The sequence below is a fragment of the Larimichthys crocea genome, chromosome VII, assembly GCF_000972845.2.
Source record: "Larimichthys crocea isolate SSNF chromosome VII, L_crocea_2.0, whole genome shotgun sequence".
NCBI lineage: Eukaryota > Metazoa > Chordata > Actinopteri > Sciaenidae > Larimichthys > Larimichthys crocea.
The window spans coordinates 15,228,510-15,247,125 of NC_040017.1; the positions used below are offsets into that span (position 1 = coordinate 15,228,510).

At 39.3% G+C, this 18,616-nt stretch overlaps 1 protein-coding gene across 11 annotated transcripts in view; it reads right to left on the minus strand.

Moving 5' to 3' along the window:
* The window catches only part of elna (elastin a), a 48,664-nt gene extending 32,288 nt beyond the window's left edge, over positions 1 to 16,376 (minus strand). For 9 of the 11 annotated variants that reach the window (XM_019276364.2, XM_027280584.1, XM_019276366.2 and 6 more), the window contains exons 1-5: positions 16,045 to 16,376; positions 5,479 to 5,547; positions 4,076 to 4,123; positions 2,767 to 2,862; positions 2,447 to 2,473 (exon numbers count right to left, since the gene is read on the minus strand). In XM_019276364.2, the coding sequence (XP_019131909.2) occupies positions 2,447 to 2,473; positions 2,767 to 2,862; positions 4,076 to 4,123; positions 5,479 to 5,547; positions 16,045 to 16,120 (316 nt within the window). In that variant the 5' untranslated portion in view covers positions 16,121 to 16,376. The remainder of the gene's footprint in view (positions 1 to 2,446; positions 2,474 to 2,766; positions 2,863 to 4,075; positions 4,124 to 5,478; positions 5,548 to 16,044) is intronic. The other 2 variants (XM_019276370.2, XM_019276369.2) reach the window with 1 other exon arrangement.
* Between the last annotated feature and the right edge of the window lie 2,240 nt (positions 16,377 to 18,616).

Below are 18,616 nucleotides of genomic sequence, written 5' to 3' on the forward strand. Positions count from 1 at the left end.
TCCTTTAGTCATTACTACTTTCTTTCACACACTCACCTCCCACACACTTTATGTGCCTGGACACTAATAAAGCGCTGACTACCTGTCATTCTCATTCATAATAAGGATTTTCATTAGAAACACAGTGGTGGCTGTAGTGTTTCATCTATCTACTAATCTAGGCAAAGAATGAAATGAATGAAATCGCTTACAAAATTCTGACTACTCATGTGATTTTTCATTTCTCTCGGCCTGATGTTGTGTTGTGTGGCCTTGACATTGTCAGTTTTCAGACAGTTGGGAAAAAGGTGAGACAGACAGGATGTTGTCTGACTTCCTATCGTCTTCAATTTGAAGGGTCACTTGGCAAGCTAAGCATGGACATGTACCGCAGACATCCCGTCCAGACACATCCTTTTTTTCTTCAACCTAAAACAGACTATTGTAATGGTAGAATATAACTACAACAACAGCAAAAACAGTAACCTCTATGTTTCTTGTTAACTGCCTTCACACTGCCTGAAAGTGACAAGAAGCTAGCCTACAAAAGCCAAGTTTTGGCAATCACACCATGAGGATTGAATCCACCTTTGCTTCAGGGAAAACAGGAAAAGAGATGGTGTCCAACAGCTGTTCATAAAGAGAAAGTTCCTCTTTCCAGCTTGCAGTGTATTGTCAGAGCTGGATGCTGACAGCCTTCACAATTAGTGTAACATTTACAAGGTCTTGCATGAGCTACGCTGCAATTCAGTGCAGTCACGCTACTCACATAGCCAGCTGCTGTTCTCCATTACTGGCCAGGCAAGGTGCATATCTGTGGAATGCAATGTCAATGCTTGGCTCCAACGTAGGAATGAACGGCAGCTCTCTTGATGTGTATGTGGGTGTGCATCAAAGAGTGGTTTTTGGTTGTTTGCATTTGTGTCTCTTTAGTAACAGAATCCTGCGTGATACATTAAGGGTTAATGAAAAAGGTCAGCGATTTTTCATATGCCTGTAGCATATAATTTGTTTTGGCATCTTTTCTGCAGCACAAGCCAAACATTGACTAACCGATGCAGATGGATTAAACCTGCGATTGTGAGAGGCTTACCCACAGGTGAACTTTAGAGGTGTACAGTACTGGAAACTTCATACTTGTAAGGTATGTAGAAAGTTGCCATCTCCAAATCTGGATAGTTTGAGGTGATATTCTTCCGATGGAAGAAGTCACCACTGATGGAAAGATTACTGAACACAATTACTACCATGAAGCAGACCATATTACAGCCCCTTTGTGGATTTAAGTCTATCCTTTTATTTAAAAAATGTGCAAAACCTTAGCTGACCCCTAGCTGTGTTAGAGGTTTTCTTTTTTCCATACAACAGAGATTAGTATGGAGTGTGGGAGGGAGCACCCAGACCTGAATTGCCCTAATTTCAAAAACACAAGGAGCTGCTTTAACATCGTTTGCCTTCCGTTTTCTCACTAATGTAATTCCTGCCATGTACGCCTGGTGAGAGAGAAGGAGAACTCGTGCATACAAAAGCCAGGGACATACTTCCCAAGAAGGGCTCTACTGATCCCTGCCAAAAACAACTTCCACCAAATACTTGATATTAGGTCATTTTCACAAAATGGCTCTCCTGTAACTCTTGTTGGAGGGTGGGGTTGAGGCACTCCAGAGGGACCCCTCTGTAACCTGCTCCATGTGTTATCAGGACTATAAGACGATTGCTTGGTTCCTTATCTTTCTAAGCACAGAGGGGTAGGCTGAGATTGTATCAGCAATGCTTACAGGAATTAAACGACGGCTAAACATTGCTAAAGCGCCAATGCAGCGCAGACTGTAATACAGCAAAAGAAAATATTTACTGTTCTGTATCTGAGAGAAGGACCGTGGTAATTCTCAACACGGAGGTTTCCAGATATTGTAAGGGTCCAGCATTACAATAACATTAATCAGGGCTTTGGCACCATTGTTTGGCAGCCGTTGATGGCTGTTCACACTCTGCCAATCATCACTCCCTATAATACAGCAGAGGTGTAGGAGTAGTGGAATCTCTGCTGTATGGTCCCACCCAGTCAGGATGCCCCAATCAGCTGCCAAGCCAGTGTAAACCAACCCCGGGGTGATAAGAAACACTTGGCGACAACCAATCAAAGGACTGTTTCTCGCTGCCCTGCGTCTGTGTAGGTCTCCCTATTCTGTTAGTGTGTGAACATAAGGAAGTTTATACATAAAGCTACTTTATCCACCTTGTACGGTACATTGTATTTCCTTCAACAGTAAATGTACTATCGAGGAATTCTCTGTGAACAAAATCTGCCTCTATTTCAGCATTGCTTTTTAGATATACACTGTATAATGGCTGTTATGAAGGCACACAGGCTTGTGACTACATTTTAGAAATAGTTTTAAAACTTTGGATACATATTAAATGCATATATATGTATAAATATATAAATATAAATGTTTGAACTTACCTGGTTTAGGGGGTTTTCCACCTTGTCCTGTCAGGTGCAACAAAACATAACATATGTGAGTCTGTGCTTTTGCCTCGTAGTATCAAAACATTTTCAATAACAATTTACTGTACGATCATTTTAATTTTGTTTTAATATGATTTAATAAAGTCAACATCCAGATGCCATTTCAAAAGACCTGTTCACATGTTTATTTTACGCAGATTTTAACTTTGAAAACAAATAAATAGACAGATATTTATTTTTTGTCAAACATTTGTCTCCTTACTCTTACTGTTTTTAATTTATGATGTTGACATGTTGGAAATAAGTCTCCCTACCAGTTCCCAGTCCTCCAAGGCCCAAGCTACCAGCTCCTACACCTCCTGGCACCAAACCACCTGGGACAACACCACGCCCTCCACCGCCATAAGCTCCTACCATCAGAGTCAAACATACAGTAGACAGGTATTGTTAACATCATCCATCCATACATCCATCCATACATCCATCCATCCATTTTCTGTAACCACTTGTCCTCATCAGGGTTGCTGGAGTCTATCCCAGCTGAATTGGGGCAAGAAACGGGGTACACCCTGGATAAGTTGCCAGTTCATCACAGGGCTATCATCATGATGGTTGTACACATACATCATTATCATCTGTTGACAATGTCATGATCATTGTTAGGCTCACAATACACATAATTATTGACCACTGAGCGTGTATAGAGAATTGTCTAACAAGCTTCAAATATCCAAACCTCAAACCTCATAATGTCTTCCAATAAACTGACTTAACAATTGTGGTTGGCCACGAACACATTGTTTATTGACACACTGATATCCCAAGGATTTAATTATTCTTGTATGTGGTGGTGTGACAAGGAAGTCCATGTGTTTCTCCCAGATCTGACCAGACCTAGGCTGAGTGTTGACAGGGGAACTTGTCTTTAGGACAGCAATTTGTTTCGTGCCAACATATGTTTGCACGTAGTGCTCACAGATACAACTTGCAAACGTCCAACTAACAACTTTCAACTCACAGTGGAAGAATATAACACTTCAAAAGTCTCATCACATTAGCTCTTCCTCCACTCATGGCTTTTGTGCTCTGAGCTAAAAAAACAAAGGTGCACCGGGTCAAACTTGTTCAGCAAATGGGAGTTGAAGCCATGCCAGGATGCTACATACGGTTGCTAAAGTGGACTGTGTATGCACAGCTGAGTGTGACTGCTATGGGCGTGTGAAATGACAAACACCAGATAGAATATCTGTGGCTGTGCATTAAGCACGGTTGAAGTAATAGCCATTTGGACAAGACTATCAGAGCCCTGAGAAAGCAACAGTGCCTCATGCCCTTTAGAGATTACTTATGTGGAAAAGTTATTATGAATAAAAGCAAACATTTCACATGTGAACCTCTGCAAGTAGGTGATGATTCTAAAAACTGTGTTCAAGACTGATTTCTAAATATTTAAATATATATATATTTATAATATATAGGTAGAAACAAACAGTTTTAGTGTCTTATATCCACATTGCTGAAACAGCAGTGCATCCAATGTTTCATGATAAACCAGATGCAATCATTAAAAATGCATTTTATATATGGGGAAAAATCATAAATCAAAACGTCTCTTCTACTCACCTGCAGCTTTAGCTGGTTTATAGCCCGCAGGGACTCCTCCTGCTGACCCTTGTAAAACAACAAGCATACAGAGTATAAAGTTATGGTATTCCTATATGTAGTGATGTATGAACTGACAGTTTGTTGGCTCAGGGATTCGTCATTACACAAGCTGACTTTCATTTTGTTTTCTCCAAGGACAGTGTGTTGTGGTATCTTGTGCCATTTTATACATGTATGTATTTAAGGTTCATGATGGTGCACAGATCCATACAAGAAGTATTGTGTTGCATGGACATATGTATGCAATAATATATTTGTATTTGTGTATATTTACTTGATAACTCTTCTAGGATACTGGCTCACCCTCCAGTGCTTATGTTTGTTGAGAAAATGCAACATTAACGAAAACCACAAAGGTCACCACAAACTGGCCTACGAGAATAGTTGCACATACACAGACATGCAAGAAGTAAATAGACACCTTTGATTTGAATTTGAATGAAGGTGTCTATTTACTTCTTGCATGTCTGTGTATATGCAACTTTGTGCACAACAGTATGAAAAACTTGAACATTAACTGTTTTTTTTGGTAGTCTGTAGTGTGGGTTGAATCATGTTGATGATGCTTTTCATTTAGGGATGAGATTAAGTCAATACATGTGATGAAAATCAATTCTAGAGAGTTATCACTTCATTGCTGTTTAGGTTAGTTTGCCTTAATGTCAGGTGTTATTGTGATCCAGTATTACATGAGGGAAGGACAAAGAGCAGTTTAGGTTTTAAAGTTTTGCAAACGACTGAATAAACTCAATGACTGTGAGCAAGCTACTTTTGACCAAGTATTGATGTCATATGACCATAAAATTGTGAATTTCAGCCATGAAGGCAACTGTGAATGTTTATTTGATGTTTTAAAAAAAAAAAAATCAGTTTATCTTTTGACATTTAAATGTTTGCACATTTTGTACATTTAGTTATTTAGCTGACACTTTTGTACAAATTGACTCACACAAATGGAAACACTCAAGGTGCAGTGTGACTAGGACATATCAATGCAGCAATAAGTACTGTGAAAGTTCTAGCAGGGGTAGATGTATCATCTAGAGTTGTTAGTAGTGCTAGGAGAGGAGCTGTGTCTTAAGGAGTTTTTTAAAGGTAGAGAGGGACAGCCCTGACCTGGTAGGAGCTGGTAGCACGTTCCACCAATGGGGAACAACAGAGGTAAAGAGTTTGGATTGCCCTGAGTGTATGGGTGGCACAGCCAGGCGTCACACACTTTATATCTTTAGTTCAATTTCGGGTGTTTCTCGTCTACAGTAGTATAACTTAAGTGTTATACAGCTGCTTAAGACAAACAGACTGTTTGTTGTGGCTGGGTTCTGGATTATGTTTGTTTAAACTGTCCAGACAGTCATTGTTACCTGGAAAGAATCCAGCTCCTGGTCCAGTGCCTCCTGGTCCAACCCCAACACCAGCTGGTACATACACACCTGGAACACGCAAGAGAGAAAGCAAAAAGTCGTCCTTTATCACCAAACAAATTCTCAGCCATCTGTGTTTTTTGTATTTAAAGTAATGCTTGTAACAGCATTTCTAAGAATGAACAAATTTATTAGATAAACCCAGACAGCAACACTGAAATCTGTCCTTGGCATACACATCTGCATCAGCTCATAGCAGCGATGGGGTGCACAGTGAAATGTGAACTCAGCAGCTCCAGCCAGAGTGAAAGCAAAAAAAGAAAAGAAAAAACTTTATAGGCTTGATTGGGAGAAAATTCCAATTGTTTTCACTCTGATGAGGTATTGCAGTTGGAGACCTTCTTTCAGAAAGAGGCTGCAGCACTGTGGACTCCCTCAACCCCCACCTACAACCCCTAGCCTCATTTCTCGCCTGATTTCTGGCCGCAGCCCAAAGTAACTCCTGAGATGGTCGTTCTGGATACCAGACATTGTGGCCTCATGTGTGCAAGGAACAGCAACAGAAATAAAAGAAAGGGAGGATGAAAAAAATCCAGCAGTTGTTCTGGGACAACTAACAGCTAAATCCAATGGGACCGGTGAGCTAAGGCCAAAATTACAAAGTTATATTTTTTGAGGGAAAAACCTGGTTTATATCACTAAAAACACAACGAAATGGAGAGAATGGGGCTGCAGGACCACAATGATTATGTTTAATGGCTCTTACATGTGTTGTGAGGCCAATTAATTTAAACCACATGTCAAAGGCGTTCATGTGTTTATTAGCGAATACTGTGTGAACACTGTGCTTTGAGTTCTGTCCACTGAGTACGGCCATTAGGGGAAGAACATTACAAGGTATTACTGTCTGATCTAGTTGAATGGAAATTCATGACACATTCCACTGAAAAATGTCAAAAAGAAAATATCTACACAGTTTATTACTGTAGGTACCCCTGCATGTTGCTCCATTGCACTGAAGAAGAGGGCTTTGATCGTTCCCCTAACGAGCTGTGACATATTTAATGTGCCACAATAACATGAGTTATTCTTTCTATTGTACTGCTGAGGTTAAGAAAATGAGCAGTCAGCACTAATGAAATGAATCGAGCGGAAAAATCTGAAAAAACGTACAGTAAGAATCAACCGCTGGGTTGTGAAGATGTTATACACTAAGAGCAAAGATGTGTGGGATGACTGAGAGAAAATGAACAAGAGAGACGAAAGACCTCCTTCATTTTGGGTACAAAGTTACAACATCTGAAAGTGGTAATATAACTAAGTCGAGTGAATGAGTTGTTTATACTGAAGTGAGCAAGAACAACATTACCATATTTACTTACTCCAAAACTGCTCTCTGCAATCTGATTAGAAGGGGCTAAAAAACATTTGCCTGTTTTTGTTTAAGGGAAAAAATTCTTGTCTCAAGCAAAAAAGCAGTTTGCCAGTAAGAGTTCACAGACTATGGTCATGTGCGACGTAGCCGAATCTGCCAAAACTTGCGTAAATGGGAGCAGCTATGGTGGCAGCTGTGTCTTTGATCAAAAAGTGACTTCATGAATGAACAAATGGACAGAGGAGAGCGAGTTTGCCTTGTAACTCATCTTGACTGGGATGATTTGGAGGCTGGACGATGGTAAAACAGATCAGATTTCTTGAGGTTTGGGCTTGTAATGCTAAAGACTTGAAATCCTGCAGGCTCAAATAAAAACAAGGAATAAACAATAATGCCCAGGCTTCTGCATTTGATTATCAAAAGGCTTAGTCAGTGCAAGCAATGTGTGTGTGTGTGTGTGTGTGTGTGTGTGTGTGCCTTTACAGTATGTGTGTCTCTTTTAGTATGCCCATGCCCATTAGCTCCATGGCAGAGATCGCAGGTACAGGCACTAAATGACTGAGTGGAGTGATTGTTTTCAATTCTGCTCCTTCATTTCACAATCAAAAGGAGGATTTCCTGTCTCCGCATAGCAAGAGAGGCAAGAGGGAGTGTGTCTGCTCCAGTTTTCCTTTTTCTTAAAATCTCATCATGCTACTGTACCACGTCTACAGAGTGCATTAGGTTCACTGAGACCACACATCTAAATATGGCACACACTGACCTCTGCCAAGTGACCTAACCTACCTCAAAAAATCTGAAGATTTCATCGTGATTGTCCTAATTATCGTCATCATCATCATCAGAGGCATACGTTCCTCATGAACTCAGCCAGGTCATGGGAATGTGCGTGAAGGACAGGAATGACTTGTAGAGCACCAGGGATTAGACGAGGCAGGATTTATTTCACAGTTGACTAGAGTCAAGAGTTTGCCCTGAGTGTCTGTGATATGATTAATGTCAGGGAATAAAAAGTCCTTGGATAAAGATGTGAAAATGTACCACAACGTGACTTTTATGGGTCGTCTAGTCTCGCTGAAATAATAGCGCATCTCTTAAGAGATAAGGTCAAATACGACCTTACGTGCACAAATCTAGTTAACCAGACAATGATATGATAGAAACCATTACCTAAAATTACATCATTCAGCTTCAGCCAGGTCATTCCACTAAAAAGCGAGGAATGTGAGAGAAATTAACATTTTTACTCGTTAAGACAGACAATGTGAAAAAGGGAAGACAGGCAGGCATTCATAAATTACAGCCTGTTACAGGGTTTAGCAAGTGATTAAAGTCATTTTTTTACTGTTGTGGTTTCAGCCCTGAGTGGCTCCCAGTGCACTTAGAGGGTGATGATGTACATGCACTCACAGGAATCCTGACAGTGATTTGAATTTATCATCGGTCCACTTTGGACTTGAATGTGGTCCAACTGCAAGACTCACAGTCGACACAGGACGTCAGTAAGCTAGTAACACAGCCAGTCATCAGCAAATAGGTCTAACAGATATGTAAAGTTCATGGTCCGGAATGAGATACTGACACTTCCTGCAAAGGTTTTATGTTACTCAAAGAGTGTATCCAGAACAAGTTTTGGACCTTTTGTTTGAACTATTTCCTTGTCAAAATGTCCATATGCGTCTCACATGGATTATTGATGGGCCCATTTGGCAACCCTCAGTCCCCAGTGAGATATCTGTCTGTCACCACGTGGGATTAACATGGGTTATGATAGATTTGTGAACATTTTAAAATAATCAGTTCACTTTTTTTTCCCATCCAATGAGATGAACTCAACATTTTTTGATGTTAAATGCATTTTAGGTTTGTTTTTTTGTCTTTTAGCATCTGGGGTTTTTAAATAGCGACAGAGTGATAGAGAGAATATCCATCATTTTTTAGCTGCACCCTCCCTTATGCAATGCATTATAATCTGAGCAGCTGTGTGGAAAATCTTAATATCACAGCACTTTATGTTTGATAAGTTATATGCAGGCATAGGAAAATACTAAAGTGCTGAAATTCTAAGTATGTTAATCAGCAAAAAGTTTTTTTGAGCATTCATTTTTATTTAGAAGAGAAAATCACCACTCAGACACTTTCACATCATTGTCAAATAAATCAGATTCATTTTTATACAACACAAAGAGGACAATGTGTTAAAAGCTCAAAGGCTTCGACAAAATCATTTTCATACACAACATATGTGTATGCGAGTGTTTTGTTTTCTCGGATTACCTTGTTTTGAATTGCGATACAATGACGTAGCCGCCAGACACATGCTAACAGGTGGAAAGGACTGCAAGCTTGTATGTTTACTTTTGCATCATGTCATGTTTTGAGTGTCGGCCTGGAAATTAGAAAGTGACATGTTTATCAACTGTTTAGCTGGCAAGATAATTTATTTGATATTTTGCCTCAGCGTTGAAGCTGCCAATGCATCCCTGAAAATAATTGGGAAAAAAATCCAAGTGATTTCATGAATTTATCTACAAATTACAGTCTATGTGGAAAATTTATACTGGCTTTAAACACTTTACTTTATGGGGGTTATGGGTTATTGAACCCACAAATATTGACTAAATAGAAGAGAAGTTAGGAAATTGTAAGTCAGAACTTGCTTTGTTATTGAATAAAACCAAAGCAAATGACGTGTTTTTCCATAGTACCTCCCATGTTAATGACAGTTTTTACAATTGCTCTTTGCAACTTGAAATAGTTTAGTTTTACCTCATTTACAACAAGCTGGTGAGTAATGCGACATTTCCATGACCCTGCGCTGTGAGTGTTTAATAATTTGCTTTTTATGAACTAATGAAATGACTAAAAGAAAACAATTAGGTACTTACGGTAGGTGTGCAAAATATTATAAAACATACAGAACACACACGTACTACTTGACGTAAGTTAATTACGACATTCCCATCCTTTACAAAAGACCTCCAGGACAAGATTTCTGTGATGCACATAGTTTGGTAAGTCAACCACCTGACAATTTGCATCACTTTCGATAAAATAAAAAAATGTTTTGGCAAACTAACTAAGTGTTTTTTGTTTTCAAAAGTATCCAAAACCACTGTCCCAGAGGAGAAGGCTTGGTTTTTCTCTTTATGGGAAGCTCTCATACTGCAACCCAGAGCAACAGCGCAGTGAAGCAAACACTGTGGTTCCTGGCATCCTTACATCACCCGTTATCAGACATGTGACAGCTGGCCTACTATCAGTTATCCCTTGCACTTGTCTATTTTCCATAGTGTGTTGGAGGGTGGAGGAGGAAAGTGTGGGGAACATCAAAGAAATAAAAATTTAAATGAGAAAATCTTATTCCTGCATTCCACTTTCCCTTTCTATACTTGCCTAGTCTTGCCTCAGTAACACGTCTCTGAAGTAGACCATGAGTTTAAGGGGTCACATAAACGAATATTTGAACTACTAAGATGACATGATACTAATCTTATCATTGTTCATTTGCTCACCCTTGGGTGTCTTGGGTGAAGCCGTCCCACTGGAAGCTGACAGGAAATCATTGCAAGGATAAGAACAGACATGCCTTTGAAACTAAAAAGGGGTTTGTGAGCTGTGAACTCTCTTGTTAAAGTATTCCCCTGCAGTAGTATTTCAGAACTGAAAATGACGAAAGAATAAGACCTAGTTAGATAACCATCAGCCTTGTTAAAATTACAAAAAGCTTGTGGAAAAACAGTTCACATCATGATCCAACTCCAGAAACTGATTCTTGTGGACAAACCTTACAATAAAACAGGCGCAACAGCATAAAGAGCTACATTCATTATTTACTGTGAATTTAATTTATATAATTTTAATTGCCATGTGCCTCTGTGTAAAACATCAATTAAATATAAATAAAAAAAAAATGTGTTGTGTCTCAATATATATTGAGTTGTATGGAATGCCAAACTATTAAGGAGGAGCAATATGTAACACTGACAGCTAGTGAGGTAATGCAGCCAAAATTCAAAACAGAGAGAGAGTTGTCCCTTCTCCCCAGACTCACTTCACGAGCGCAACATGGTTTATTTCATACACCAGCTTCTACGTCTGACTTGCAGTCTATATGCTGCAAAATATTGACACCAATAAGTTTACTTTGGATGGAGAGAGAGAAGGGAGAAGGAAAGAGACACAGCTCTGGTTGAGTGACAGAGAGGATGACTTAGGAGAGGGAGCGCTGAAGGAAGAAAGCCAGTGAATCACAGATATGAAAAGGTATTTTCTGATTGTTTCAACAGTAATGAGGTAGTTCTGTTTTTGTGTGTTTCAGCACACTTCACAACGTATTTGAGCAAAAAGGTTTCATAATGTGTTCATCACTTTACACAATGTACTAGGGGGTCAGGATATCCACTCACAACAGAATCTCAAATTTGTTTCACATCTGGCAAATCCGGGGTGTCGACACGGGTAGTGGGTGTGATCACAAAGGCCAAAACACAAACAGACGTTCCGCGCCGAAACGGAAATTTTAAGAACATACTGGCTGTACCATTATTGTTGAGAAGAGTTGTTTCCTTAATATCTAATGACATAGCATGGTAACTTTAAGATTTAATACAGGAAATATGTTTCATATTACTCTTTCAAGTAGGACATTGCATTGGAATTGAATCTGAATAGTGAGAAAGAACATGACTGAGTGAGGAATCATCAATCAGATTTATGAAGAAGATATTGACATTTCCACTTTACTTTTATGTTGGCAAGCACAAACGCAGTTTACATAGTTGAAAGGGAGGAAAGCATAAAATCTTTGATTTATGTGTAAGAGAATAAAATTTTCATGATCAGCCCAGTCCGGCCTGTAGACAAGTGTACATAGGAATAAGTGGACATGTTCTCCAGTAATTTTGTTGCTAAAACTTAACAAAACAATTACAGAAACGGTGTTTTGTCTGGTTTACACCAACATAATGATGCTAAAGACCTTCAAGGTGCCACGTTTTCTCCCATAAAAAAAAAATAACTCATACTAATACAACACAGCATGCAATGTTTTCATGCCAGAGGATTTTGATTATTTTGACGTAATGTGTTTAATCAGAATTTAATTTTATTACCATCCTTTCTCATCAGTTCATCATCAGTTATGGATTTTTTATTAAAACAATGTTTTTTTTTTATACTAATGTTGTGCTCATGTTGTCATGTTGTTTGTAAAACTAGAAGAGATTGGACATCAGTAGGCAGTAGCGTGTCAAGATGAAAATATTCCTGACAGGAGCCATTTCAGATTGCTGGCCTAGTGAGATTGCTCCCAGCAACTAACAGTCTGGTGAGGACTGCTTGCAGAGTGGCTGGGATGAATCATCTGAGTTAATGTGCTTCTTTGTTGAAGACTTGGCACTGGTTGATTGCAGACCAAACATCTCTCTGGGAGACGTTAGGACTGACATTTATCCACAACCAAAGAGTAAGAGCTAAACAAATTATTAACTGATATGTGTTTCTAGCAGTAAGGCAAAGACTCACTTCTATCTGGATACCCTCAGAGTAACTGTGCACCCGCAGTGTCTACATATGTACAGGTCATGCTCTTGTGAAGGGATTGTATTGTATTAAACTGTCCAAAGGTGAGTTTATTAATAGTAAAAAATGATGTACAGTGCTAAGGAGTTGTATCCTACACATTTGCAGTGCAGTGTTTTTGAACTATGCGTCTATTAAACCAACCCATCCACCCCAAACCTCTGCTCTGATACTCCACAACACTCTTACCAGTAGTAACAGTAAAAATGGTGATAGGAAAAGCGATTGGCCAAAAAGTAACAGCCTCTGGTAAAAAGTACTGATGCAGGGAGTGACTTTCCAGCCAGGCAACACGCTTTGATGTAAAACTGCAAATCATGGATAGAATTGTCCAATCTCACAACACTTTCCCGGGACTTGTGCCAAAGTAACACATGAATACATGGAATAACAGTTCTTTCACAATACCAAACCTCAGTCAGACGGTGCTTTTGACCAAGAGGCTCCTTCCCAAATGAGTACTGAATGAGGTCACTACACTGTAAATTACACCAAACACAACTCACCACTCAACATCAACAACTTAAAATGTTTTTGTGGGTCCAGCATTAAAGGACTAGACCGTAAGATTTACAGGCATCTATTGGCTGAATATGGCAGAAAAGGAATAATAAATTCATAAGTGTGTATGTTACATATATTAGTGTTTAATCCTCCCGAAAATGAGAATTGCTTAGAATGAGCCCTTTATATCTACTGAGGGAGTGGTTCTCTGCAGTGTTTTTACAGTAGCACCGAACGGACAAACCAAACCCTTGCTCTAGAGAGTGTCTTTCACGACACTCTTGAAAGGGGAGGCTGAGGCGAGGGGTAATCAGTCGTTTGCAATCAGCAATCTCACTGCTAGATGCTGCTAAACACTGGTCTTTCGAAGAAGCCGAATAAATGAAACAGCGAGCAAGCAAATCCTTGATGCCATTTATTGTGATGTAGGCTTCTCGCGGCATTAAGGATTCTTCTTCTGTGGCCAGAAGAAGGATTAAAGCCAGACAAGTGTCTATAACACACACATACCAATAAAGCATTAAGCACTACTTGCTTAGGGAATCAGTTTGGGTATCTATCAACAATGCTCGGATAGTGCAATTCATCACGAGGGTTTTGTGATAGCTATGGTATGCCATCCAATCTGTACTGATTTAATTTAACTGCACCTACAGCCAGGCAAGTGTCATTGATTAATGTATTAAATTCCTCTGAAGTCTGAAGGCTGAACCTGGGCAATGACAAATGAGGCAAACTGGCTTCCAGCAGTATTAAAGAAAACATCACACAAGCTCTTTAATTCTTTGGAAACTGTGAAGGAACAGAGCAGCTATTTTTCCCTCTTCATCTCCCACTGGCCTCTGCTCGTCAGAATTGTGCTATTAACTGTGTCTGTCATAAAAGCCAAACTAATGACTTTGGCAACCATCCACCAGTGAGGTTGTCTGGAGGAATACAACACATGTCAAGGTATGAAACAGAGATATGGGACACTTGATACACTCGATTTATGTCAAAGTTAATCATAAAAATCAATGTTGTTATCGTTTCGCAGCAGATTTGCACCTAATGATTCATTTTATTAGGGCTTGATTATATCTCTAAGATGAGGAATCAACTCAAGGAATTTAATCAACTATCTAGACGTGGGTTTAATTCGGTTATTTAATGTAGCAATAAAGTACGGCCAAGCTGCGTCAACACAAATTTATTTTGATAAGAATAACATCCAACTTGCTGTATCCATATGACAGATGTTGTTTGTTTGTACAATGCAAGTAAGCCTGCCTTGTCCATCGTACAAGGGAGAACTTACAAAAATGCAGTACCTACACAAGGTCATAGGGTAACATGACGGGGCATATTTATTAACAAACTATTTCCCAGATGTTTCCTCGAGGGCTGTAACTCATTTACACTTGTCAATGAAAAACATTCAGAAAGGCCTTGCACTCTATCGTAATCCAAGGGGTGAATTTTGCAAGGAAAAGTGGTGTTTTGTGTGCAGAGGCATTAAATGAGTGAATTGGGTGTTAATGAGGTTCCTGTTACTCACAGATAATTGACCCTTAGTCCATGCTGAGAGGGTTTTTTTCCAAGTTACACAAGTGCACAGAGACACAGATGGAACTAGTTTTAGCGCTGCAGAAGAGTTTGATATAATGGCTGAAAACCCACTTGAGATCAAAGTTATGCTGCTAAGCCAATATTGATATTTGTTGGCTCCTTTGCCTGCCATATATTTTGCCTGAATGCATCTCAAAGTCTCACCTGAAATGTGGCTGGCACACAAAAAAAGTAAGGATGAATGTGTTATGACGGCGAGAAGGGCGAATAAATTTGATACAATCTATGATCTGACAGAAACAGACTTGGTAGACTGTCAGCGTGATCAAATTAGAGGAGGAGAACAAAACAGCAAGGAAAAATGAGACTTTATATGGACAAAATATTTCTTTTAGGAATCTAACAATCTGGACATAATGCATCTGAAGAGATACTTGGACACGGTAAGATAAGGAACATAAACAGCTGTGACTTTAAAGCAAATAAATGCAACCGAAAATTGACTCGACTCCAGCATACCCAGCCCCAGATGCTAGACATGTTTTCCAGTTGGGGGCTGAACAACAGCCAAAACACAGACCAAGGCATGCTCACAGCCCCTCTCTTTCTCTAAGCCTGACTCACATAGACTGTAACTTCAAGACCCCTCAAATCTGCATTTTGCTGCTTCATGGATTTTGGCAGAACAATCCTCTAATTTCAAGAGAGGAACTGGTCAAAGCTGTAAAGGTGACACTGACATACACTGTCTGCCCACCTGGGAGTTCATTAGAGGGGGATTTAAACTATGTGGTGGTTTTCTAAGTGTACAGACAGACCAGCTGGATCCTTCTTTCCCTGACATGTTATAGGATAGGGACTGCAGCCATGTAAACATATAGTATGTATAATTAGATGCATGTAGGATGGAATTTAACTGTCTGAAATACATTTAAATACATATCCATGACTTACTAATATAGAGGACCACAAAAATGGATGTTTGCTTAGTTTAGAATTGAAATTCAGATTGCACACAAACACACATAAACACAAATGACATGACTGAGTGACATTATTAGTTATATTAGTTATGATGCAGGTTTATGTCTTACTGTTCAACCCAGCAACAGGTTAAAGCTATAGGAGACACATATCTGGTGAAGCTCTCTATAATTTACTGTAGCAGCAACAGAAATGTAAACATGATACTTCCTTTGTACTTAATATAGTGCTGTTTTCACCAGTAGAGTGATGGAGCACCGTTATCCGGGGTTACAGTGAGTGAAGCCAGACTAAACAATCTTTAATTTTTATGACTGTGTCATAGGGGTTGACTGTATATTATCAAAAAAATAGCACTGCACCAGATGAAGATATGATTTATATTGTATGCAAAAAGCTTTGATTACAATAGTACTACTAATACTTTGTAACTGATAAACTTTTAATGACTAGTTCAGTTTTAGGTGTCTGAGGGACAAAGAGGAAAACACAGAAAAAGAAATGCACCTGTTCTAAGTCAGTGATTGATGCAGCAAAGATCATGGCTAAGCTCACCTGTAGTACACACTTACCTCCTTGTAGAGAGGGCTGAATCAGTGCTAAGAGGAAGAGTCCACAGAAGAGCAACAGAATGTTTCTGTTAGCCATCTCGCTCCAAAATGCACCACCCCTCTCCCGATCAGCTGGTTTTATTCTCTTCTAACTAATTACCACACGCCCGAAGTATTAAAGAGCAGCGAAAAAGGTGGGAAAAAAAAGGAAAAGATATGGGAGTCGGCGTAATTAAGAGAGGCCAAAGACTCAATGGATCACTTTGCTTTTTTCCTCCTCTATGTCTGGTGTAGCTGTTTTTATTCTGGTGACTCCTGCCAACAGTACAGACGCTGCTGCCAGTGAGGAAAGAGAGAGAGAGAGAGGGAAAGAGACACACACAGAGAGGGAGAGAGAGAGACAGAGAAAGAGAGAGAGAGAAAAAAAAAAGACACCCCCCCATCCAGAAGGAATTGAACTGTCTGCCAAGCATTTGCATGGATACTGAGTGTACTTATCTATAAGAGTGAAGAGAGACACTGAGGAAGAGCATACCACATACCCAGATAATTACCTATTCTCTATGGCTCTAAATTTTCAGCTGGTTGGTTTTCAACACAAGCAGCAACATTGTTTTTTTGTGTTTTTTTGCAAGCAAGTGATCCAGAAAATGTTGAGGCAGACGGAAAAGAACACAGCAACTATCAGCATGTGTCCACAAAAGTATCAGAACAAGACATTACAAAGTCACTGGCTGCATGAATAAGCTGGAAATAGCTGCGCACTGTGCCTGGCAGTTCATGTGTGGAAGCCAGTCACGGGGGTTATAGTAAAGAAATGAGAAAACTGTCGGCGAGAAAAGAAGCTGAGAAACATCAGCCTGCACAGTCTCTCGGTCCATTCAGTGGGATAATTGTCATTGTCAGTCTTGTAATAGAGATCTTAATGGTAAGTGGACTGTGCTTATGTACCGTAGCACCTTTCTAGTCTTCTGACTGTTCATATCTAACCCACTCACACACTGATGGCACTGGCTGCCATCAAGAGCAGAGAGGTCAGACTCAGGATCCCTCTCCTTCCTGTACATCTGTGGTCATATACAACATCAGACCAGTGAAGGACCCGACTTTCAAATGTACGTTTAAAGACTCAGTATAATACAAATAAAATCACTCTATTGCAACTTTGAAAACGTCTGCCTTGATTAATTGCTTCACAGATCTTGTGCCAATATGAGATTTGGATTGACTTCTATCACTAACAGGACACATCCTCTCCAGACACCTATATGTAGATTCATTTTGGCTTAACATATCTAGACATTACTTGCAAAACACCTCACCGCTGACAAGGCTGTCACTGTCCATCTTTTTGTTCAGCCCTGGGACACATTTTTGGGATTTCAAGAAGAAGAGGTTGAGCAGAGGTGCTTTTTATTGGCAAGAGCTGCAGCCAAAGTCATTACTCTATCAGACACAAACCTGACAGACTGGGCTGTTGCATGCATGCTAATGGATTCTGCTTTCCAAAGCACACAGTATCCTTCATAGTAGTGACATCCACCATTAGTGTTCATATTCCCTCATGCTCATTCCCTTAAAGTTCGGTCAGGCGTCCTAACAATATCAGCTGTTCAAGTTTGTTCAGACTGAATGCAAAGTTCACTTGAAATATGAAGCAGAGTCATCCAACTTCAGATAAACTTCCATTGTTCACTCAAAAAACAAATTTGTATTCACGACAACGCATCTTCTTGGCAATTCATGAGTCATAGAGAAAATACAATATGTACATTTTGGAATAAGGCTGTAACATAACAAAATGTGGAAAAAGTGAAGCGCTGTATATACTACAGGGAATTTGTTGGGATCCATGGAGCATATTGATATATGGTTATTGGCATATTGATATATGGTTATATAGAGATATAGATAGAGAGAGAGAGATATTAGATGCTATGAATGAGATAAACATAGAGATAGAGAGAGAAGATAGATAGAGACACAAATAAAGAGCAGAGGTCAAAGGAGGAGCACAAAAATCTGGTGTCATTGGAGAAATTGTGAGCAATGGTGGTGAGTAGATATATAGATATATATATTATAGAGAGAGAATATATATATATATAGATGATATATAATATAGATTCTATATATATATATTATATATATACACAAACTGTACATATTATATTTTCTCTGCTATATGTATGTATGTATGTATGTATACAGAAATTATTATTTCAGTGAGTGAAACATCTGTTTTCTCAGTGAACTCACCAGATAGATGACAAAACCAAACTGAATAAATCCAAAAAAACTATTGTATTTGAGGCACTCTCAGTGCTCTCAGTGCTTATGATTACAGTAAATCATTAGTTACAATCCAAACATCAAGAAGACACTGACCTAATGCTGTATCTTGCGTGGTACTATTCTTTCCATGTTTGATTTAAGACCAAAAGCCCCAGCTGACTAGTCTGTTTGGGAAGCAAAAGTGTATTCTGGATGAGACTGATGTTTTTCTCCATTTATTTGCAAGTCTAAATGTCTATTTTAGCTCATGTCTGGTACTCTTCCTTTGGGCTGAGTTGATCGGTGTTTTTGCCAAAAT